Source organism: Vulpes lagopus, chromosome 4, assembly GCF_018345385.1.
Source record: "Vulpes lagopus strain Blue_001 chromosome 4, ASM1834538v1, whole genome shotgun sequence".
NCBI lineage: Eukaryota > Metazoa > Chordata > Mammalia > Carnivora > Canidae > Vulpes > Vulpes lagopus.
This window is the reverse complement of record NC_054827.1, coordinates 113682141-113707275: the sequence shown is the minus strand read 5'-3', so window position 1 is coordinate 113707275 and position 25135 is coordinate 113682141. Positions and strand designations below refer to the sequence as shown.

Here is a 25135-nt window from a genome sequence, read left to right as displayed (position 1 = left end):
CCGACAGCCACCTCCTTTCTGTAACCCCCATATCCCTTGCCAATATTACCCCAGTCCTAAATCAACCCATGGCTAGGAACCAGAAATCTAGGGACAGCCCCTATGCCCCTCAGATCTGCTGGAATTATTCAAACTAAGACTTTATCAGGTAAACACTCAAAAGCAAAACAGAGGGGTAGGTGGGAACTGTCAGGGACAGACAGGAGAGGAAAGAAAAAGGGGGGGCACTTTACCCACCTAGAGATACAGCTGTATGGCTGTTCTAAAAGACTTTGCTTAAGAGGAAAAAAGGTGCATGTTGGGGGGATGGTAAGAGGAGGACAGATTAGGCTGTGGGCAAGGAGAGGCTGCTGCCTAGAAGCATAGGGCTCTTCCCCCTCCTTTCCTCTTATCAGCCAGAGACAGAAACTAAAAACCACTGCTTCAGGGAGCTAAAAGCCTGAAACAAGAGGAAAACAGTAGGCAGAGAAAAAAAAAAAAAAAAAAGAACAAAACCACACCAAACTTTAGATACAGGGGGAGAAAAATAAAAGGTAACTAAATGTGTCTATAAAATATTTTAACACAAAGGTAAATTAGGTACATTACATAGGTCTTTGTGATAGCTAACAAAAAAATCTGTTCTTCATTTGACACAATTGGAAATCCAAAATTTGTGTCCAAAAAATGTATACACTGAAAGAATTTATATAACAAAAAAGATAAAAATGGTGCTGATTGTCTTTTGTGCATCTGCGACCTATGTTCTAAATTAACTTTAGCATTTGCTAAAATGCACCAATTGACGCAACCTCACGGTCTTAATACTGGGGCTCAAATTATAGTTATATCTAGAGATTCCACTAAATTTAAACATCATGCCTGCTATAATCTTAAGAAAGTAACTAAATATAAGATAGAGAAAAAAACTAGGAATGTCTCACTTTAACTATAGCTTTGCCTAAATTTCCCATAGTCATAATACCCATTGTCCTAAAAATATCCCATTTGGGCACACACACTCTAGCACAATGAATAATAAATTAAAGCCAAATCTTTGGCACTTGCAAATTGGCTTAATACAATGGAACTCCACGGACCCCTTAGTTAAAATAGCTATGCTGGCCCTATGTAAGTTAAAACAGGGCCTTCGAGGATTAAAACTTATTATATAAAACCTAATTAACAAAGGGGTAATTATTCCTGCTGCTTCTCCATTTGACAGCCCAATTTCACCTGTTCTTAAACCTAGACAAAGTAAAGGGTGCGGTAGTGGTTAGCTTGGGTACCACAGACTGGGTGACTTAACCAGCAGAAATTGGTTTTCCAAAAGTTGTGAAAGCTGGGAAATCCAAGATCAAGGTGTCGGCTGATTCAGTTTCTGGTCAAGCCTCTCTTCATGGCTTGTAGGCTTTCTCACTGTGTCCTCACATGGATTTCCCTCTGGTAGTGCAGAGAAAGAGAAGTCTCTCTTGTAAAGCCACCAGTCTTTTTGGATTAGGGTCCCACCCTTATGATCTCATTGAATCTTAGTCATCTTCATAAAGGCCTTACTCCAAATCTAGTCACATTGGGAGATGGGGCATCAACATCTCAATTTTGGAAGGACAGTCATATTCAGTCCATAACAGGAGACTCATGGTGGATTACTACATTAATGCTCTGGTCCCATCCATTTGGGTCCCATTAATGCTCTCATCTCATCCATTGGGTATTTTAGATACTCTATATCTAATATTATTAAAATTACTGAATCTATCCAATCACTAATAGGTATATATATATTGCTCTTATAAATGTGGCTAATATATCAAGTGCCTATTTCAACAGCCTCTCAGCTACATTTTGCCTTCACCCCCAAAAGGATACAACATACTTTTTCCAGGCACAGGGAACCTCAACAGCTTTGCCACCACATACAGTCTGTGCAGACAAGATCTTCACGTTGTCCACCAGAAGCACAGGTATGCCATGATTGATGACATCCTTCTCCAAGGAGACTCACTTGACATGCTCACTGCAGTCATCTAAGTCCCATATCTTTTGGTCCTTTTAGGGCTGGTGATGACATATTCCTCATTTACTAATTTTACTTCCAAATTAAAATCAACAGGCACTTCCCTTAGAAACTCCTTCACTCTAGAGACTTTGGTAACCTCTTCTTATGCCTCCTGGAGTTTCTAGACTATATATGATAGACATAAGTTGCCCAAGAGTTTGTGATACAAGAAACTAGCTCTCTTGGCTTCATGCTATATGCTATTAAAACAACAAATAATTGGCTATACACTGGGATTTCCTGGAAATTGAGCTTTCATAGACCTTGAGTTTGTGTCTTTCCATATCCATTGTGCTTTGGGTCATGGAAGCTGTATCCCACGAGGTACCTGCCTCATATCAGTCAACTCCTTGACCCCTCAGGGAGAGGACCACTCATTCCCCAGTGCCTTATGCTCCTACCCTAGGTCCCCAACCATGATCACTCCTTCCCCGAGGTTATACACAATACCACTCATCTTTACATAGACTTTTTTAAAAAAAGATTTTATTTATTTATTCATGAGAGACACACAGAGAGGCAGAGACACAGGCAGAGGAGAAGCAGGCTCCATGCAGGGAGCCCGATGTGGGACTCGATCCCGGGACTCCAGGATCATGCCCTGAGCCAAAGGCAGATGCTCAACCACTGAGCCACCCAGGTGTCCCAACATAAGACTTTTCTAAATATCAGCTCATATCCTCCATCAACATAACTGCTGAGAAATACACCTGACCATAGAGTACAAATTGACCTGAGAAATACACCAAGACATTATTATTAACCTCATGTTTTTACATGTAAAAACCTCATGGTTTTTACAAACCAACCAGAATATCGTTAGAGATTCCAAAAATTTCAGATTTTTTTTTTTTGGCTAATGTTGTATAAGTGGAAAACCTAGTTATGTGCTGGCCTAGAAGGACTCCTTATACTTCACCTTTTCCTCCATTTCATGCTCATGTAAAATGTTTCCTGTGTTGTTTAGAACAATTTAAACACTACTTCCTGAAAGTCTCCACTGTCATCACTCGAAAGTTTCCTTGAAATGATGCCAGGTAGCCACAGGGCCAACTGTTCTGTGTTTTTTTGTTTTTTTTGTTTTTGTTTGTTTGTTTGTTTTCTTTCCGTATTTGTCCTTTTGACATCTATTAACCTCACAGCGAAATGAATGGCCGAAGTCTGTGATCCTGTTTTTTCATGCACGGAAAGGCATATTACAAACTCTGCCTCCCATCTTGAGTCCATAACCACAGCCACCTCCTTATCTGACTCACACACCATGCCAACATTTCCCCTGGCTGAAGTAAATTCAGAGCCAGGTGCGAGGCACCTAGGAACAGCTCCTGTGCTCCAAAGCCACCGGGATTATTCATACTATCCAATCCTAAACTATTTTCTCTGCCCTGGCTTGCCTTGCCTGCACAAACCCCAATAAGGGCTCTGGCTTAGGTTTTCCCTTGCTCCTTCCTTCATCCTGGCCAAACCTGTGTGCAGTGTGCTTCCTCCTTTCAGGAAACATTAAGGAATAAAATCTTCTGTGTCCTCATTCAGTGACTTCCATAAATTAAAATTTTGCAGGTACAATTGAGACAGGAGCCACCGCTCAGTTTTCAGACCCAGAACATCAGGCATACCTGTGTCTCCTTGTGTGTGTGTGTGTGTGTGTGTGTGTGTGTGTAAGTGTATATGATACAAATTTTACCATTAACCATTATAAGTGCACAGGTTGGTGACATTAATTCCATTCATAGTGCTGTGCAACCATCCCTACCATCCATCTCCAGAATTATTTCATCATCCCAAACACAAATTCTACCTGTGAAACAAACTATTCATTATACACCCCACCCCAAACCCTGGTATTTACCATTTTATTTTCTGTCTCTGATATAAGTGGAGTCATACAATAATTGTCCTTTTGTTCCTGGCTGAATTTATTTACTGTACTTCTTCAGGGCTCACACTGTTACATGTGTCAGAATTTTACTCCTTTTCAAGACTGAATCATACTCTATTGCCTGAATACAACACCTATGTTTATACATTCATCTGCCAATGGACTCCTGGTTTGTTTCCACCTTTTGATGATTGTCAGTGATGCTGCTGTTGAGCGCTGGTGTACAAATGCCATTCTCCATGTAACAACCAAAAGCGCTTTCTAAAAATCCATTCAACTTCCCTCCTGAAAACCTACTATGGTTAATTAAATAAGCAACAATGAGATACCATTAAACACCCTACAGAACAGCTAAAATGAAAAGGATTGGCAGTTTCTGTGTTGGCAAGGATGCAGATAATGGGACATCTACACAGTGTTAGTATATACACACTATATATACTATATATATAAAACAATATAACCACTTAGGAAACATGACTGTTTCTACCAAAGTGAAATACACACTTACCCCTGTGGTCCACAAATCCCATTCCTAGATACTGTTTACCCAAGAAAAAGTAATACATGCAATCACAAGAGATTTATACAAAAATGTCCATAGCAGCTTCATTTATAATAGCCAAAGGGGAAAAACTCAAGTGTCCATCAGTAGATGAATGGATAAATAAGTTGTGGCATGCTCATACAATAGCGTACTGGTGTTAAAGAATAATTTTTAAAACAAAGTATAATCATGACTCTCATAAAGATATAGATAAACACATGTCAAAGGTTTTATTTAACTCCTTAATGAGATCCGGAAAGATATTACAACTGATTTAAAGGATAATTCAAAGTACTGCACATATATACTGTAGTTCAATGAGAAATAATGAAATATCTTGCAAAACTGGCAGAACTAATGAAATCAACAATAATTCAATGCATTCCACTGGACATAGTTTGCATTTCTATAGACAAGAATCATTTTTTGAAAAACCTTGCAGAGTTCTTTATATTGAAGACAATGAAAGGTGTAGAGCCCACATAGAATCAGCTCTCCCTGAGGATGTGCTAGGCAACACCTTATTTTTCATTGGACAAAAAAAGTACTATTGGGGGGCCATTTCAAAGTTTTCACGAATTTTCTCTACATTCTGCAGTAATAAAAGAGAATGAGTCACTGGTACACACAATATAAATGAAGCTCACAGATATTATGTTGATCCAAAAAAGGCAGATATGGAGGAGTATACACTGTGTGATACCAGATTACCTCTCAGGACACAGAGAGATGGGAAGCTCCCAAGGGAACCATACCAGGTGCTGGAAATGGTATATACCTTGATTTAGGTGGTGGAGATACATATATATGTACATAAATGTAAAGTCGTTGGGTTTCCTTAAAATTAGTGAACAAGGCTCTCCCTATCCTACTTGTCCCCAGATCCAACAATTGCCATTTACCTTTCCGGTGAAGTCTAAACTGAGATCTGGTCTCTGTTTCCTCTCAAGTGTTATCTCTGTCCCTTGCTCATTTTCCTGACATTTCCTCTAAGGTACCTTACTGTGGTCTTTCCCATTTCCTGGCCTTTGCCTCCAAATCTTACCTCCTATTTATCTCTTAGAGTCTTACTTAACACTGCGAGTGTGTGTGTGTGTGTCCCTCCTGGGTGCTCCTAAAACCTCAACCAGTGTTCCTATAACTCTTGTCATCCATGTGCAAGTGTCAGCACGGATCCTACTTATCATTCTGGGTGGTACCTTTTGAGTCTAAGTGTTAAGAGCTTTCTCTTTTGGTAGATTTTAATACCTTGTACTTTGTCTCTATCCCGCTTCCTAGGTAGCCATTTTGGTATTAAAAACCTGCTTTTGGGTGGCTCAGTGGTGGCTCAGTTGTGGAGCATCTGCCTTCAGCTCAAGTCGTGATCCTGGAGTTCTGGGATGGAGTCCCCCGTCGGGCTCCCTGCAGGAAGCCTGCTTCTCCCTCTGCCTGTGTCTCTGCCTCTCTCTGGGTCTCTCATGAATAAATAAAATCTTTAAAAAAATTTTTTTAAACCTGCTTTTGCTTTTTCCCAATGTGTTTTGTTTGACTGCAGCATGTTATTTTTGTAGCATTTTAAAATCAGCAGATTTCACACATAAACACATTTTCAACTTTTCTTAGAGAAAGGAAAGAAGGGAGAAAGGGAGGGAGGAAGGGAAAAGAGATGGGGGGGGAGAAGGAAGGGAAGGAAAAAAAAAAATCTGGCATCACAGAGCCCACAGTCCGGCGTGGCTTCTCCCTCGGGTCCTGCACACGTCCCCGAGCCCTCTGAGTTTGCGACCCTTACCCGTCGATCACAATTTACAGTCGCTCCCGCTCGGGAGCTGGGGGGTGGGGGGAGGCCAGCGTTGCAAGGAGGTAGAGGGGACAATCCGCCAAACCCTCCGCCTGGCCTGTGGAATTGCCTCACGCTCCTCTCAAACTCCGGGGTTTCTCACTCCCGCCACAGCCGGGTTTCCTAATCCCCCCATTCAAAACCTCCACCGACACCAAAATACACATGGAAAACAAACATCGCGAGAATCCCGGAAGCCCGGGGGCGGGGGCGTCGTCGTCACGTGACCTCGCTTTCCGGGTTCTGATTGGGCATTGGCAAGATCCGGCCCCGGCAGCCCCCGGGGGCGGGGACAAGTGCCACGCGACGACGCCACTGGTCGGTTTCCCCAGGAAGCAGCCAATCGGGATCGGCCGGCTTCCGGCGCGCAGTGAGCTGGCGCGCGGCACGGAGGCTGCGGAGGCGGCGCGGGGAGTTTGGACCGAGGTTTTGCCAGCTGTGAGCCAGCGCGAAAGGTGAGTGCAGCGCGCTCGGACCTACGGGCTTGGGGCCCGAGCCCTAGCCCGGCCCATCCCCGCTCCCGGCGACCCGGCGACCCGGCTCCGGGGCCAGAGAGGGAGGCTCGTCGGTTTCCCCGTTGCCCGCCACCCCCCGCGCGGCGAGGCCCGCAGAGCTCTCCGTAGCGGCTAGCAGCCCAGGGGGGAAGAGCAGAGAAGCACGCGTATTCGCGGACCCGCGAGCAGAGGCCCGGGGGTGGTCCAGGGTCGCCCTGGGCGTCGAGGAAAGAGCCGGTCTAGCCCCGGTCTTGTTCGCGTACTCCGGTGCCCACTTGCAGGGGTGCCCGGCATAGAGCGGTCACTGGTGATCCTAGCCCAGAACCCCGGTGCTGTCCATCTCCCCCGGAACGTCAAAACGCTCTCCTCGTCCCGGACCCTTCCACGGTCACGTGCCGGGCTGCTGTTGTTTTGGGTGCACTGCGTGCCTCGTGCTTGGGACCCGTTGTCTTACAAATGCAGCTCCACCCCACCTCCGCACTGGGGAGTGGTTAAGGATGCAGAGTGCATCCCATTGCGGGGGGGGGGGGGGGTCGGATCCCAGCCCTTCCACGCAACAGCTCAGTGCCTGTCCCACTCGTCACTCAGTGCCTTCCTTTCCTTCTGTCATATGGGGAGGATTATTTCTTCTACACCCTGGAGGTTTTGTTGGGATTAAATGGCTTAGTATATGCAATAAATGCTTCAAAGAGTACTTGGTACATAGTTAGGGTTCTGTTATCACCAGTATCCAGAGAAGTAGGTGAAATTGTCCTGATTTTTGACTAGAAGAATCTGAAGCATCAAGAGGTTGTCCCTTTGTTGAGCTGCCTGACTCCAAGGCATCTTCCGCGACACCAGACTTTCTCCGATACGCCCCACCTGCTCTCAGGTTACTCAGCACTTTGGACATTTAATGGCCTGACAGCTCCTGGTGTCACCAGTGTAGATAATAGATAAGTAGCATTTGTGTCCCTGTCAAGGTTAACGGGCAGTAATGGCAGAGAGCATGGTAAAGGTCAGCAATTGGGAAGGGAGAGGCAGAAGTATTGCGTTTGGGGAATATAAATAGAACTAAATTGAGCCAGGAGGCCTGGGTGGCTCAGTGGTTGAGTGTCTGCCTTTGGCTCAGTTCATGATCCCAGGGTCCTGGGATTGAGTCCCACATCGAGCTCCCCGCAGGGAGCCTGCTTCTCCCTCTGCCTAAGTCTCTGCCTCTCTCTGCGTTTCTCATTAATAAATTAATAATAATAATAACGAAATTGAACCAACATTTTGTTACCAAAGCTGCTTTTGGAGAGTAGCTTATGGTCTAGGAGGAGGGAATGAAATTTCTGGGTCTTGAGTTCTTTTCAGTGCCAGTCACCATGATAGCCACCATATACATTCTATTTCTAATCCACTAACTGGGAGAAGTAGCTACTGCCTTCATTTTACTGATAAGGAAACCCAGAGTTTAAAAACTGGGCAAAGCCCATGGTGTTAGATATGCAGTGAAAGAACAATGTACAGAGAAATCGTAGGCATCCACTTTGAGATAGTATTATCTATGAGGGTAGAGAGAGTAGAGAATTTGAGTTCTTAAATTTAGTTGCTGGGTACATGGGTATCATTTTTTTTATGTTTGAAATATTTAAAATTAAAAGAAATACATGATATATAAAAATAAATATATTTTAATACTAATTTTAAATATTCCAACATATATTCTCAAATACATTTTATTTTATTTTTTTTAAAGATTTATCTATTTATTTATTCAGAGAGAGCGAGAGAGAGGCAGAGACACAGGCAGAGGGAGAAGCAGGCTCCATTCAGGAAGCCTGATGTGGACTCGATCCCAGATCTCCAGGATCACACCCCGGGCTGCAGGCAGTGCTAAAATGCTGCGCCATCGGGGCTGCCCTCAAATACATTTTAATACTAATTTTAACTAAATATATATTCTAATATATAATGTGTGTGTGTGTGTGTATTATATTTCTTTTAAGGGAAGAAAGGATAGAACAAAGAGGCCCAAGATAATTGCAAAGTACTCTTGGGAACTAAATTCTAAAAGTGCTGGTGGTTCTCCATTGCCTGTAGCATGTCTTTAAGCAGGCTCCTTCTCTAGCCACCTCCTCTTCTACCTCAGACTTGGCACAAATACTGCATAGACACCCTTCACACCTCCAGTCTGTCTGGAAGCTTTCACCTGTCCTTCAAGATTCAATTCAGTGTTCTTTGGAAAGCTCTGTGATTTTCCTGAGTTTTTACTTCATCAGGGAAGCTGTAGACTGGCCCCCACTTGCCCCCCCCCTTTTTTTCCATTTTGTTTTTTAAATTGTAGTTGACACAATGTTACATTTGTTTCAGGTGTACAGCATAGTGATTTGACAACTCTAGACTTCATGCTGTGATTACTGCCAGTGTAGCTACCACCTTTCACCACCTAAGGCTATTCCAGCATCATTGATGATATTCCCTGTGAGGTAGCTTTGATCCCTGTGACTTATTCATTTCCTAACTAGAAGCCTGGACCTCCCACTCCCCTTCACCCATTTTGCCCATCCCCCGACCCCTCCTCTCTGGCAACCATTAATTTGTTCTCTGTATTTATGGGTCTGATCATGTGGGAAGTCATAGACTTTTAAGAAGAGACTTTTTTGTGGGACTTACTTCGTTGGGTGGTAATTATTTGTTGACATGTCTGTTTCCTGCCAGCCTAGAAGCTTGTTGAGGGGAGTAATTATGTCTTGCCTGTCTCTGTACTCCAGTGCCCAGCATGGTGCGTGGCACCGAGTAAAAGATACATGTTGAAGTCACCTTGTGGAAGGTCTTGGGGTTATGACGTAAGGACTTTATTCTCTAGAATTGCAAGGACCTGGGGCACCTGGGTGGCTCAGTGGTTAAGTGTCTGCCTTCAGCCCAGGGCATGATCCTGGGGTCCTGGGATCAAGTCCCACATTGGGCTCCGTGCAGGGAGCCTGCTTCTCCCTCTGCCTGTGTCTCTGCCGCTCTCTGTGTCTCTCATGAATAAATAAATAAAATCTGTAAAAAAAAAAAAAAAATTGCAAGGACCTATTGCATTTACTTTGTTTAAAAATTCCTGTATCTTAATGAAACACACCCACAATATCAAGGAAAAAATATTGCAGCCACAGTCCTGTCCTTCAACCACATCAGCTATTTTCCTTTGTCATGAGTCCTTTCCAAATTTTAGCTATACAGATTTCTTAGCTGTAAGCGTAATGTACTAATAATTTAGTCTTTTGTTTTTCCAATATTAAATCATTCCATGTAGCTACTCTTCATGGTTGTCATTTATCTTATAAATTATCACAGTATTGCACTCTCCTTGGCTTAATAGGTATGCAGTGTTGCTTAATGCTATTAATTATTAGAAAAGAATGTTTTTTCGTAAGTTTATTTAGTGTCTGTATTTTGGTGAACTGTGTGTTTACACTCTGATCATTCGTTCATGGGAAATTGGATGTTCTTTGTATGTTTTTAATATTAATTTATTTGTTTTTGGTAACTTTTCTCAGAAATTTTGTGTTAAAAGTTTATTTATTTTAGAAAGAGACAGGGATCCCTGGGTGGCGCAGCGGTTTGGCGCCTGCCTTTGGCCCGGGGCGCGATCCTGGAGACCCGGGATCGAATCCCACGTCGGGCTCCCGGTGCATGGAGCCTGCTTCTCCCTCTGCCTATGTCTCTGCTTCTCTCTCTCTCTCACTGTGTGCCTATCATAAATAAATAAAAAAATTAAAAAAAAAAAAAAAAGAAAGAGACAGAGAGAGCACGTGCATGTGGGGAGAGGGGCAGAGGAAGAGGAGGAGGAAGGGAGAATTCAAAGCAGACACTGAGCTGAGTGCAGAGTATGATTCGGAGTTTGATTGCAGGACCCTGAGATCATGACCTGAGCTGAAACCAAGAGTCAGATGCTTAACCTACAGAGCCACCCCATGTCTTCTCAAAGAAATTTTTTGAGAAAGAAGATACATAGTATCTTAGGAAGTACTTAGTGTAAATATATACAATTTAAAAATAATTATTTTAAAATTACAAAGTTTAAAAAATTATAGCTTAATTATACATTAAAACTAAATAAACTATGTTTATTAAACATAACGATGACTGTAAAATGATAATTACACATAACCATTAAACAAATCAAGACATAGGATATTACTGGTGCCCCAGGAGTGTGCCTTCCCTCATCATAACCTCCTCCCCACACTAGAGAGAACTATTGTGATTTTTGTGATAATTTTCTTACCTTCATCATTTACCTTATACATGCATCCATAAATAATGTAGTTCAGTTTTACCTGGTTTTGAGAGTTTATGTATTTCTACTTTGTCTTGTTTGGTTCAACATTATGTTTGTGAGAGTCTTTCATACTGTGGATATAGTTTTTTTAAATTTTTGAAATAATTTTTAATAAAAATTCATGATTGCTGTAGAATACTCCTTTGTGTGATTGTGCCACAGTTTATCCATCGTGTCTTTTTGGTTTTGGTTTATTTTTATCCATCCTGCTTTTTGATGGCATTTGCATTGTTTTCAGGTTATGGCTATTGATGTTTGTTGTGAATGTTCTTATATGTGTTCATTAGTTTGTATATGTGATTAAGAGAAGTCCTGGGTCAGAGTATGTTTCCTTTTTACCTTCCTATATAAGGTCAAATTGTTTTTCAAAAGTTGTTGCGCTCCCTCCTACTAGCCTGTGAGAATTCCATTGCCCCACATTCTTGCTAAGATTTGATACTGTGTTGTAATTTTTTCCCATTTAGTAAACATATGTATAGTATTTTCTTGTGGTTTTAACTCCCTGGATTATTAGTGAAGTTGAGTGCCTTGTGTTTCTGGACTGTTTCCTTATTTTTAAGTGTCCAAGTTTTCTTGTCTTTCTTTGCAGCTGTCTTGCCTTTATCTCATTATTTTGTAGGAATTGTTTATACATTCCATACACTACTTATTTGTCAGTTACATGTATTGTAAATATTCTTTGTGGCTTTTAAACATAGACTTAGTATATTTTGGTCAACCATTTTTAAGCATCTTTTATTGTGAAATATCATAGAGGAAAGTGCAAAAAACATCTACATAAGCTGTGCAGGAATGAATTCACATAGTAAGCCTGAAACTTACCTTTAGAGAGACCTGCTTACAAGATTGCTTCTTGGCTGATGAGTGGGAACTTGGCTTTTAAAACCTTTCCTAAGCCAATATGGTTGTTTTGCCTACCTGAGATACTAACACCAGCTTTCATTCTGAGAGTCTCAATTTTTGGTGGGCAGAGGAGCGGTTCCTGTGTGACCAGCCCCCAGGAAAAACCCTAGATTTTGAGTCTCTGACAGGTTTCCTGGGGCAGAAATGGTGCACACACCTTGCTGCATCTTCCCTGAGAGAGCAAGAGTGCTCCTTGGGAGGTAGAGAACAGTCATACAGCCCCGATGGGTCTCTTCCTCTTGCTGATTTCGCTGTGTGTCCTTGCACATCCAGCTGTGTGTTCCTGCTCTTTGTAGCTGTAATAGATTTTAGCTGTAAATAAGACTACATGCTGAGTCTGCAGGTTGTTTCAGTGAATCACCGAAAGTGAGGGGGTAGTCTCTGGTCACCCCCAAAATAGCTTAATAACATATTTGTCAAAACAAATACCCCTGTACCTAGGTCTCAGGTAAGAAATAGCATGTAACTAACACCGTCAGAGGCCTCTGTGTCTACCCCATCTTATCCTCTACCCCAAAGATAACCATTATCCTGACTTTTGTGCAGCCATTACCTTGCTTTTCTTTATATTCTGTTGTCTCAAAAGTCTTGGCGCTGTTAAAAGCTATTTGACACGTAAAAAATTCTTAAATTAAAATGTAATTCAATTATTTTTCTTGTTAGTGCTTTTTGTATCTTAACTGAGAAATCTCTTAGAAGTTATTCTATATTATTCTCCAGAAACTTTATTTTTTTTTTTTAAGATTTTATTTATTTGAGAGGGTGGTAGAAGAGAGGAAGAGGGAGAGGGAGAAAGATTCTGGGCTGAGCATGGAGCCAGAGGCAGGGCTCTATCTCAGGACTCTGAGATCATGACTCGATCTGAAACCAAGACTCAGGTGCTTAGTGACCCAGGGACCCCATGATCTATTTTCTTAAGTGTACATTTACATTCATAAAAACAGTTCACCTGTTAAGTTGCAAGGAAGATTAGTAATTTCCATAAAGTAGAAGTGTTACAAACAGTCCTTATCACTATATAACAAAACAAGAAATTTAAAATGAAATTTTAAAAAAGCAAAAAGACCCTTTCATGTGGAAAATTAAACGCTCAATTGGGGCAGCCTGGGTGGCTCAGTGGTCAGCCCAGCACGGGATCCCCGAGACCCAGGATCGAGTCCCACGTCGGGCTCCCTGTGTGGAGCTTGCTTCTCCCTCTGCCTGTGTCTCTGCCTCTCTCTCTCTGTCTCTCATGAAAAAATAAATAAAATCTTAAAAAAAAAAACCCTCAATTTAAAAGACAAAGTAAAACAAAAGCACAAAAGAATAAAAAATAATAAAGATTGAAATAGGTTAATGAGATGAAGAACAGAGAAACATCTGATTGAGAAATAATAATCTTAGTTTTTTTTTTTTTTTAAGATTTATTTATTCATGAGAGACACAAACTGAGAGAGGCAGAGACATAGACAGAGGGAGAAGCAGGCTCCTCGTAGGGAGCCTGATGCAGAGCTCAATCCCAGATCCCAGGATCATGACCTGAGCAACTTTGGGAGAAATCACAAATACAAAATAACAAATGACAAGTGGAAAAAAAAAAGTTTTAATAATATTAATTTGCATACTTCTGTGTTAAATGAATTTGAAAATTCAAATGAAATGAAAAAACAATTTAAGAAAATACAATTTACCAAAATTGACGCCAGCGAAGATGGGAGTTAAATAACTCAATTTTCATAGAATGAGGTTATGAAAGAACTGTCCCATTGGAAACAAAACACTAGATCTAAATGGTTTCACAGAGAAATTCTGTTGAAAATTTTAGGAGTCCACATAATCCCAGTGTTAAAATACATTGTTTCAGAGCATAGGAAATGAAGGAAAACTTCCAAATTATTTTTTTCTTAGTTACTTTGTATTCTTACAATGGTTGGTTTAGTCATCTGCCTTTAGCTGTTGAAGGGCTAAAGTGAAATAAAATTTCCCCAAAACTTTTCTAGAGGTCTTTGGGTTTTGTTTTGTTGTTTTAAAGCAGCTTTATTGATCTACAATAAACTGCATATAATTAGGGTGTTTTTTGTTTTTTGGTTTTTTTTTTTTTTTTTTTTTGAGAGAGTGCATGTGCATGCAAGTAGGGGTGGAGGGGGGTGGGAGCAGAGGGAGAGGGAAAGAATCCCAAGCCAACTTCTTGCTGAGTGCAGAGTCAAATGCGGGGCACAATCCTCCCATGACCTGAGCCAAAATCAGGACTCAGTTGCTCAGCCAACTGAGCCATCCAGATAACCCTGTAAAGTGTACAATTTGATCAGTTTGATAGGAGATATCATCACTACAGTCAGGTTTGTCAACATATTCATCTCCCCCAAAAGTTTTATGTCTCTTTAAAATTGCCTCCCTTCTGTTCCCCGTCCCCTACTCCAGAATGAAGAACCCCTATGGTTCGGGGCATAGGAGTGACTCAGTGGTTAGGCATCTGCCTTTGGCTTGGGTCATGATCCCAGGGTCCTGGGATCAAGCCCTGCATCTTCCTGCCCAGTAGGAAGTTTGCCTCTCCCTCTCCCTCTCCCTCTTCCTCAGCTCTCTTTTGCTTCTCAAATAAATAAATAAAATCTTAAAAAAAAAAAACCTCCTATAGTTCCTTAAAAACAAACAACTCAGTTAAAAGTAGACAAAGGATTTGAATGGACATTTTGTCAAAGAAGATACACAGATGGCCAAAAAGCACATGAAAAGATGCTCAGCATCACTAATTTATTAGAAAAATGCAAATCAAAGACACAAGATATCATTTCACACTCACTAGGATGGTTACCATGAAAAAAACCTAGACGATAACAAGTATTGGTGAGGATGTGGAGAAATTGTGCCCTGTTGCTGGGAATGTAGAATGGTGCAGCTACTGTGAACTATAGTATGACTATTCCACAAAAATTAAAAATAATAGAATTAGGAACATCTGGGTAGCTCAGTGGTTGAACCCCTGCCTTTGGCCCAGGGCGTGATCCTGGAGTCCTGGAATCTAGTCCCACATCGGGCTCCCTGCATGGAGCCTGTTTCTTTCTCTGCCTATGTCTCTGCCTTTCTCTGTGTCTCTCATGAATAAATAAATAAAATCTTTTTTAAAAATAATAGAATTAGCATAGGATCCAGGAATTCCACTTCTGGGTATAGACCCAAAAGAATTGAAAGCAGAATTTCAGAGATATTTGTACACAAATGTTCACAGCAACATTATTCACAATAGCCAAAAAGTGGAAACAACCCAAATGTCCATGGACAGAAGAATGGATAAACAAAATGTGTTAGAGCCATACAATGAAATATCATTAAACTTTAAACAGGAAGGAAATTCTGACACATGCTGCAGTGTGAATAAACCTTGAAGACAATATGCCAAGTGAAACAAGCCAGTCACAAAAAGACAATACTGTATGGTCCTCCGAAGTAGTCAAATTCATAGAAGCAGAAAGAATGGTAATTGTTAGGGGCCGGGGAAGGGGAAAGTTACTGTTTAACAGGTATGGAGTTTTAGTTTTGCAAGATGAAAAAGTTCTGGCAATTGGTTGTGTGACAGTGTGAATATACTTATTCCACAGAAGTGTATGCTTAAAAATGATTAAGATGGTAAATTTTATATTACATGTATTTTAGCACAATTAAAAATAAAAAAGGATTCAGGAGCCAGCTTGAAGGAGCTCCGCTAATCAAATACGAAACTACTTGAGCGTGAAAATAATGACAGTAATGGATTACAACCCACCAAATACATTAAGAATCCTGATGATAAAAAGCAAATAGGGGAGAAAGGAAAGTTCTTTACAGTAGCATGTCAGCTGCTGAACGATGATGCCAATACAAAGAATGATGGATGGGGTTATGAAAACCATCATTACACAATCCTACTGTTTACAGTCATACTATTATTTCTTCAGGCGTGAATCATCAATGGATACTAAAACAGTTACTTTTTCCAATTATTGATTTGTGGCATAATTATATTGGGTTGGAAAACATGTTGTGATTTCAGTCCATTGTAATTACTGAGACTTGCCTTATGGCCTAGTACACGGTCAGCTTCTGTAAGCATCTCTTCTTGAAAAAAATGCACATTTTATAAGTTGTAAAGGTTGTGTTATTCAAATCTTCAGGGTTGTTACTGTTTAGTTACTTATTCTCGCAATTACTGAGAGGTCATTTTAAATCTAATTATAGTCTTTTCCTGTTTCTTATAATTCTATCAGTTTTGGTTCATGTATTTTACAGTTATTTTATGGGCCATACAGATTTAAAGTTGTTATATCTTTCTGGTGAATTAAATTCATTATATAGTGACCCTCTTTATCTCTAGTAAGGCTTTCTGTCTTAAAATCGATTTTGTCTGATATTAATGTAGCAGTCTCAGCTTTCTTCTGGGGAGTTTTTACCTATTTTTTCATCTTACATTCAGTTTTCTATACATCTCCTGTTTTAGACATGCCTCTAACAAATAACAAATATAATATAATAGATTTCATTTTTAAGTTCAGATAATATTTTTTAGCCAAAGTAATTTGTCAGTTTATATTTATTATAACTAACAAATATTTGGATTTAAATCTACTACTAACTTCTCTCTTAATTTGTATTATATTTTTCTTTTCTCTTCTTTTTTTTTATAGCTTTTTTATTTTTTAAGTTTCAGAGGTAGAATTTAGTGATTCATCAGTTTCAAATAGCGCCCAGTGTTCATTACATCATGTACCCTCCTTAATGTCCATCACCCATTTACCCCCAAACCTCCACCTACCTCTCCTCCAGCAACCCTCAGTTTATTCCCTAGATTTCAGTGTCTCTTGGTTTGCCTCCCACTTAATTTTCATCTTAATTTTTCCTTGCTTTCCCCTATGTTCATCTGTTTTGTTTCTTTTTTTTTTTTTAAGATTTTATTTTATTTATTCATAGAGACAGAGAGAGAGAGGCAGAGACACAGGCAGAGGGAGAAGCAGGCACCACACAGAGAGCCTGACGTGGGACTCGATCCCGGGTCTCCAGGATCACGCCCTGGGCTGCAGGTGGCGATAAACTGCTGCGCCACCGGGGCCGCCCTGTTTTGTTTCTTAAATTATACATATGAATGAAATCATATGGTATTTGTCTTTCTCTGACTGACTTATTTTGCTTAGCGTAGTACCCTCTAGTTCCATCTGTGTCATTGCAAATGGCAAAATTTCATTCTTTTTGATGGCTGAGTAATATTCCTATGTACACACACACAACACATCTTCTTTATCCATTCATCTGCCAGTGAACATCTGGGCTTTTTCCATAGTCTGACTATTGTGGACATTGCTGCTATAAACCTTGGGGTGCAGGTGTTCTTTTGAATCACTATGTTTGTATACCTAGTAGTGTAATTCCTGGGTCATAGGGTAGCTCTATTTTTAACTTTTTGAGGAACCTCCATATTGTTTTCCAGAGTGGCTGCATCAGTTTGCATTCTCACCAACAGTGTAAGACGGTTTCCCTTTCTCCACATCCTCACCAAGATCTGTTGTTTCCTAAGTTCTTAATTTTTATAGCTTTTTAAAAAAGATTTATATTTGTTTGAGAGAGTGCATGTGAGCAGGGAGAGAGGCAGAGGAAGAGAATCTCAAGCACACTCCCTGTGATCACCAGACCAGCCCTACAGAAAGTTTTAAAAGGGTCCTTGAAGTGAAGAGAGAGCCCAAAAGTTACATAGATCAGAAAGGGACAGAGACAGTATACAAAAACAGTGACTTTACATGTAATATAATGACACTAAATTAATATATTTCAATAGTTATTTTGAATGTAAATGGGCTTAATGCCCCAATCAAAGGACACAGGGTATCAGATTGGATTAAAAAAAAAAAAGAGCAAGATCATAGATATGCTATCTGCAAGAGACTCATTTTAGACCCAAAGACACCTCCAGACTTGAAGTGAGAGGGTGGAAAACCATTTATAATGCTAATAGACATCAAAAGATAGCTGAGGTAACAATTCTTCTATCAGACAAATTAGATTTTAAACCAAAGACTGTAATAAGAGATGAGGAAGGACACTATGTCATTATTAAAGGGACTCTCCAACAAGAAGATCTAACAGTTGTAAATATTTATGCCCCTAACACGGAAGCAGCCAATTAATAACAAAATTTAAAGAAACACATTGATAATAATACAATAATAGTAGTGGACTTTAACACCCCATTCACTGCAGCGGACCTATCATCTAAGCAGAAGATCAACAATGAAACAAGAGCATTGATAACACACTGGGCCAGATGGACTTCACAGATATAGTCAGAACATTCCATCCTAAAGCACCAAAATACACATTCTCCTCGAGTGCACATGGAACATTCTCCAGGATAGATCACATACTGGGTTACAAATCAGGTCTCAACTGGTACCAAAAGATTGTGATCATTCCCTACATATTTTCAGACCAATGCTTTGAAACTGGAACTCAATTACAAGAGGAAATTTGGAAAGAAATAAATGTAAACTAAAGAGCATCCTACTAAAGAATGAATGGGTCAACCAGGAAATTAAAGAAGAATTAAGAATATTCATGGAAACAAATGAAAATGAAAGCACAGCTGTTCGAAACCTTTGGGATGCACCAAAGGTGGTCCTAAGGGAAGTTTATAGCAATATGAGCCTTTCTCAAGTAACAAGAAAGGTCTCAAATACACAAGCTAACCTTACACCTAACAGAGCTGGAGAAAGAACAGCAAGTAAAGCCTAACCCCAGCAGGAGAAGAGAAATAATAAAGATTAGAGCAGAAATAAATGAAATAGAAACCAGAAGAACAGTAGGGCAGATCAATGCCATGAGAAGCTAGTTCTTTGAAAGAATTAATAAGATTGATAAACCCCTGGCCAGACTTATCAAAAAGCAAAGAAAAAGGACCCGGATAAATAAAATCATGAATGAAAGATCACAACCAACACTGAAGAAATACAAACAATTATAAGAACATTTTATGAGCAATTATATGCCAAAAATTAGGGAATCTGGAAGAAATGGATGCATTCCTGGAGACATATAAACTACCAAAACTGAAACAGGAAGAAATAGAAAACCTGAGCAGACCCATAACCAGTAAGGAAATTGAAGCAGTCATCGAAAATCTCCCAATAAATGAGTCCAGGGCCAGATGGCTCCCCAAGGGAATTCTACCAAACGTTTAAAAAAGAATTAATGTCTATTCTTCTGAAGCTGTTTCAAAAAATAGAAATGTAAGGAAAACTTCCAAACTCATTCTATGAGGCCAACATTACCTTGATCCCAAAACCAAAGACCCCACCACAAAGGAGAATTACAGGCCAATATCCCAGATGAGCATGGATGCAAAATTCTCACCAAGATACTAGTCAGTAGGATCCAACAGTATATTAAAAGGATTATTTGCCATGACCCAGGGGGATTTATTCCTGGGTGGTTCAACATCTGCAAATCAGTGTGATACACTGCATTAATAAAGGAAAGGATAAGAACCATATGATCCTCTAGTTGATGCAGAAAAAATATTTCACAAAGTATAGCATCCTTTCTTGATTAAAACTTTCAGTGTAGGGATAGAGGGAACATACCTCAATATCATAGAGCCATCTATAAAAAAGCCCACAGCAAGAATGGTAATCTCAATGGGGAAAAACTGAGAGCTTTTCCCCTAAGGTCAGGAACATGGCAGAGATGTCCACTATCACCACTGTTATTCAACATAGTACTAGAAGTCCTAGGCTCAACAATCAGACGACAAGAAGAAATAAAAGGCATCCGAATCAGCAAAGAAGTCATGCTCTCCCTCTTTGCAGAGGAGACATGATATTCTGTATGGAAAACCCAGAAGACTTGACCCCAAAATTCCTAGAACTCATACAGGAATTCAGCAAAGTGGCAGGATATAAAATCAATGCACAGAAATCAGTTGCACTTTTGTACACTAAAAATGAGACAGAAGAAAGAGAAATGAATAAATCAATCCCATTTACAGTTGCACACAAAATCATAAGATACCTAGGAATAAAACTAACAGGCAAAGGATCTGTGCTCAGAGAACTATAGAACAGTTATGGAAGAAATTGAAGACACAAATGGAAAAACGTTCAATGCTTATGGATTAGGAGAATAAATATTGTTAAAATGTTTAGGCTACCTAGAGCAATCTACACATTCAGTGCAATCCCTATCAAAATACCATCACCTTATTTCACAAAGTTAGAACAAATAATCCTAAAATTTGTAAGGAACCAGAAAAGACCCCTAATAGAGGAATGTTGGAAAAAAAAAACCAAACACAATTCTGGACTTCAAGCTCTATTATGAAGTTGTAGTCATCAAGACAGTGTGGTACTGGCACAAAAACACATAGATCAATGGAACAGAATAGAGAATCCAGAAATGGACCCTCAGTTATATGGTCAACTAATCTTCGACAAAACAGGAAAAAATATCCCATGGAAAAAAGTCTCTTCAACAAATGGTGTTGGGGAAATTGGACAGCCATATGCAGAAGAATGAAACTGGATCATTTCCTCATACCATACACAAAAATAGACTCAAAATGGATGAAAGACCTAAATGTGAGACAGGAATCCATCAAAATCCTAGAGGAGAATATAGAGAGCAGCTTTCGTGACCTTGGCCACAGCAACTTCTTACTAGACACATCTCCAAAGGCAAGGGAAACGAAGGCAAAGGCAAAGGCAAAAATGAACTATTGGTATTTCATCAAGATAAAAAGATTTTACACAGCAAAGGAAACAGTCGACAAAACCAAAAGACAACCAACAGAGTGGGAAAAGATATTTGCAAATGACATATCAGATAAAGGGCTAGTATCCAAAATCTATAAAGAACTTATCAAACTCGACACCCAGAGAACTAATAATCCTATCAAGAAATGGGGAGAAGACATTAACAGACATTTCTCCAAAGAAGACCTACAAATGGCCAACAGACACATGAAAAAATGCCCACCATTACTCAGCAGCAGCGAAATACAAATCAAAACCACAGTGAGATACACCTCACACAGCAGTCAGAATGGCTAAAATTAACAAGTCAGGAAACAACAGATACTGGCAAGGATGCAGAGAAAGGGGGACCCTCATACACTATTGGAGGGAATGCAAGTTAGTGCAGCCACTCTGGAAAACAGTATGGAGGTTCCTCAAGAAGTTGAAAATAGAGCTGCCCTATTAGCCAGCAATTGCACTACTGGATATTTACCCCAAAGATACAAATGTAGTGATCCGAAGGGGCACCTGCACCCGATGTTTATAGCAGCAATGTCCACAATGGACATTGTGGACAGCCAATCACAAAGAATGAAATCTTACTGTTTGCAACGACATAGATGAACTAGAGGGTATGATGCTCAGCGAAATAAGTCAGTCAGAGAAAGACAATTATATATCACTCATGTGTGAAATTTAAGAAACAAAACAGAGGACTATAGGGGAAGAGAGGAAAAAATAAAACAAGATAAAACATAAGACTTAATCATAGGAAAGAAACGGAGAGTAGCTGGAAGGGAAGGGGTGGAGGGTAGGGTAACTGGGAGTTGGACATGATGGAAGGCGCGTGATGTAATGATCGCTGGGTGTTACATAAGACTGATGAATCACCGAATTCTACCTCTGAAACCAATAATACAGTATATGTTAGTTAATTGAATTTAAAAAACCTCCTGTTGGCTATTTGATTTGGATTGCACTGAATAAATGGATTAATTTGGAGATAACCCTTATTTTTTTTTCTTTAAGATTTTATTTATTTATTCATGAGAGACACAGAGGCAGAGAGGCAGAGATACAGGCAGAGGGAAAAGCAGGCTCCATGCAGGGAGACCAATGTGGGACTCGATCCCAGGTCTCCAGGATCAGGCCCTGGGCTGAAGGCGGTGCTAAACCGCTGAGCCACCCGAGCTGCCCAACCCTTATTTTTTAAATAGTGCTACTTCTACAAATGAGCAAAGGAAAAAGGAGATAAACCAAAAAACAGGCTCTTAAATATAGAGAATGGATGATTACCGGAGGGGAGGTAAGTGGGAAGATGGATGAAACAGGTGATGGGGATTTAAGAGTACACTTATCATGATGAGCACTGAGTAATATATAGAATTTTTGAATAACTGTATTGTACATCTAGAACTAATATTACATTGTATGTTAACTATACTGGAATTAAAATTAAACCTTCAGTTCTCCATATTAAAAAATTATAAAAATTTTAAAAATAAAGTTAAAAATTTTCTTTATTTATTTGAGAGAGAGCAGGCATGAGTGGGGCAGGTGGGCAGAGGGAGAGAATCTCAAGCAGATTCCCTACGGAGCGCACAGCCCCATGTGGGACTCCATCCCACCACCCTGAGATTATGACCTGAGCAAAAATCAAGAGTCAGGCACGTAACCAACTGAGCCACCTAGGAGCCTGTATAGCTTTCTTTTAGGTGTGTGTGTGTGTGTGTTTTTTTAATCATTTCATTTTCGCCTTCTAGATTTTAAGTTATTCTATTTTTATTCTTCATTCTAGTGGTTACCCTAGAATGTGCAGCATGCATATTTGTCCTCTCAAAGTCTAAAACTAAACAACACCATACACCCCTTAAATCACAGAGGTCTTGGAGCACCTCACTTATGTGTCATTACTGTTGGGTATTTCAACTATTTTATTTTTCACCCTACAAGACATTATTATTATTGCTTTGTGCAGTCAAGGCTTGCATAGATTTAGTCATGTATTTACCACTTTCTTGACTTCCTTCAGTCCACCTATCATGTGAGAATTTCCATCTAGGCTTACTTTTCTACTGCCTTAAATACTTCCTTCAGAATCTCATTTAATGAGAGTCACTGGTGGCAAACTATTGGTTTTGGTGATCTGAAAATGTTTTTATATTGCCTTGATTTCAATCAAGGCATCCAGTAGTGCAATTGCTGGCTAATAGGGCAGCTCTATTTTTTTCTTTTTTTTTTAAGATTTTATTTTATTTTTTAATTTTTTTATTGGAGTTCAATTTGCCAACATATAGCATAACACCCAGTGCTCATCCCATCAAGTGCCCCCCTCAGTGCCCATCACTGAGTCACCCCAAACCCCCGCCCACTTCTCTTTCCACCACCCCTTGTTCATTTCCCAGAGTTAGGAATCTCTCACGTTCTGTCACCCTCACTTATATTTTCACTCATTTTTTCTCCTTTCCCCTTTATTCCCTTTCACTATATTCTCCAAATGAATGAGACCATATAATCTTTGTCCTTCTCCAGTTGACTTATTTCACTCAGCATAATACCCTCCAGTTCCATCCACATTGAAGCAAATGGTGAGTATTTGTCATTTCTAATGGCTGAGTAATATTCCATTGTATACGTAGACCACAGCTTCTTTATCCATTCATCCTTCGATGGACACCATGGCTCCTTCCACAGTTTGGCTATTGTGGACATTGCTGCTATAAACATCGGGGTGCAGGTGTTCCGGCGTTTCACTGCATCTGTATCTTTGGGGTAAATCCCCAGCAGTGCAATTGCTGGGTAGTAGGGCAGGTCTATTTTTAACTCTGAGCCACACAGTTTTCCAGAGTGGCTGCTGCACCAGTTCACATTCCCACCAACAGTGCAAGAGGGTTCCCCTTTCTCCACATCCTCTCCAACATTGTTGTTTCCTGTCTTGTTAATTTTTACCATTCTCATTAGTGTGAGGTGGTATCTCATTGTGGTTTTGATTTGTATTTCCCTGATGACAAGTGATGCAGAGCATTTTCTCATGTGCTTGTTGGCCACGTCTGTGTCTTCCTCTGTGAAATTTCTGTTCATGTCTTTTGCCCATTTCACGATTGGATTGTTTGTTTCTTTGCTGTTGAGTTTAATAAGTTTTTTATAGATCTTGGATACTAGCTCTTTATCTGATATGTCATTTGCAAATATCTTCTCCCATTCTGTAGGTTGTCTTTTAGTTTTGTTGACTGTTTCTTTTGCTGTGCAGAAGCTTTTTATCTTGATGAAGTCCCAATAATTCATTTTTGCTTTTGTTTCCCTTGCCTTCATAGATGTATCCTGCAAGAAGTTGCTGTGGCCAAGTTCAAAAAGGGTGCTGCCTGTGTTCTCCTCTAGGATTTTGATGGATTCTTGTCTCACATTTAGATCTTTCATCCATTTTGAGTTTATCTTTGTGTATGGTGTAAGCGAATGGTCTAGTTTCATTCTTCTGCATGTGACTGTCCAATTTTCCCAGCACCATTTATTTATTTATTTATTCATGAGAGAGACAGAGAGAGAGGCAGAGACAGGCAGAAGGAGAAGCAGGCTCTCTGTGGGGAGCCTGATGCAGGACTCGATCCCAGGACCCTGGGATCATGCCCTGACTGAACTCAGATGCTCAACCACTGAGCAACCCAGGCGTCCTGCCTTGATTTCTTTCCTAACAACTTTGAGAGGTAATTCACATAGTGTAAAATTCACCCATTTAGAGAACAACTCAGTTGCTCTTACTATGTTCATAGACTTGTGCAGCCATTGTCACGACTGATTTCAAAACATTTTCCTCAACCCAAAGACAACCAACCCTTCACCATCATCCCCCAATCTGATCACCACCTCACTCCCAGGCAGTCACAAGCTACTTTGTTTATACAGCTTTGCTTATTCTGGACATTTCATATAAATATATATCATATATATATATAATATTATATATAAATAAATCATATCATATCATATGTGGTTCTTATGACTGGCTTCTTTCCCTTAGTGTAACATTTCAAGGTTCTCATTATTGTAGCATGAATCAGTACTATATTCCTTTGTATGACCAAATATTTCCTCACAGGGATACCTATGTTTTATTTTTCCATTCATCAGTGGATGGACATATGGGTTGTTTTGCTTTTTTGGTATTATGAATACTGCCTCTGTGAACATTCAGGTACAAGTATTTGTTTGAATCCATGTTTTCTGTTCTTTTGAGTATATATCTAGGAGTGAAATTGCTGGTTTCTCTGTGTTTAATCTTCTGAAATACTGCCAGACTTTTCCAACACAGCTGTACCATTTTATGCTCTCAACAACAGTGTATGAGGGTTCCAATTTCTCTGCATCCTCAGCACTTACCTGTTGCTTTTGTTATAGTCAGTTTTAAAAGTAACAACTTTACTGAGATGTAATTCACAAATCA

General features: G+C 40.0%; 1 protein-coding gene across 2 annotated transcripts in view; it reads left to right on the top strand.

The window, feature by feature from the left end:
- The first annotated feature begins 6139 nt into the window (after nucleotides 1–6139).
- The window catches only part of BLM (BLM RecQ like helicase), a 94758-nt gene continuing 75762 nt past the window's right edge, over nucleotides 6140–25135 (top strand). For both annotated transcript variants that reach the window (XM_041751025.1, XM_041751026.1), the window contains exon 1: nucleotides 6140–6735. In XM_041751025.1, coding sequence (XP_041606959.1) covers nucleotides 6446–6735 — 290 coding nt within the window. In that variant the 5' untranslated portion in view covers nucleotides 6140–6445. The remainder of the gene's footprint in view (nucleotides 6736–25135) is intronic.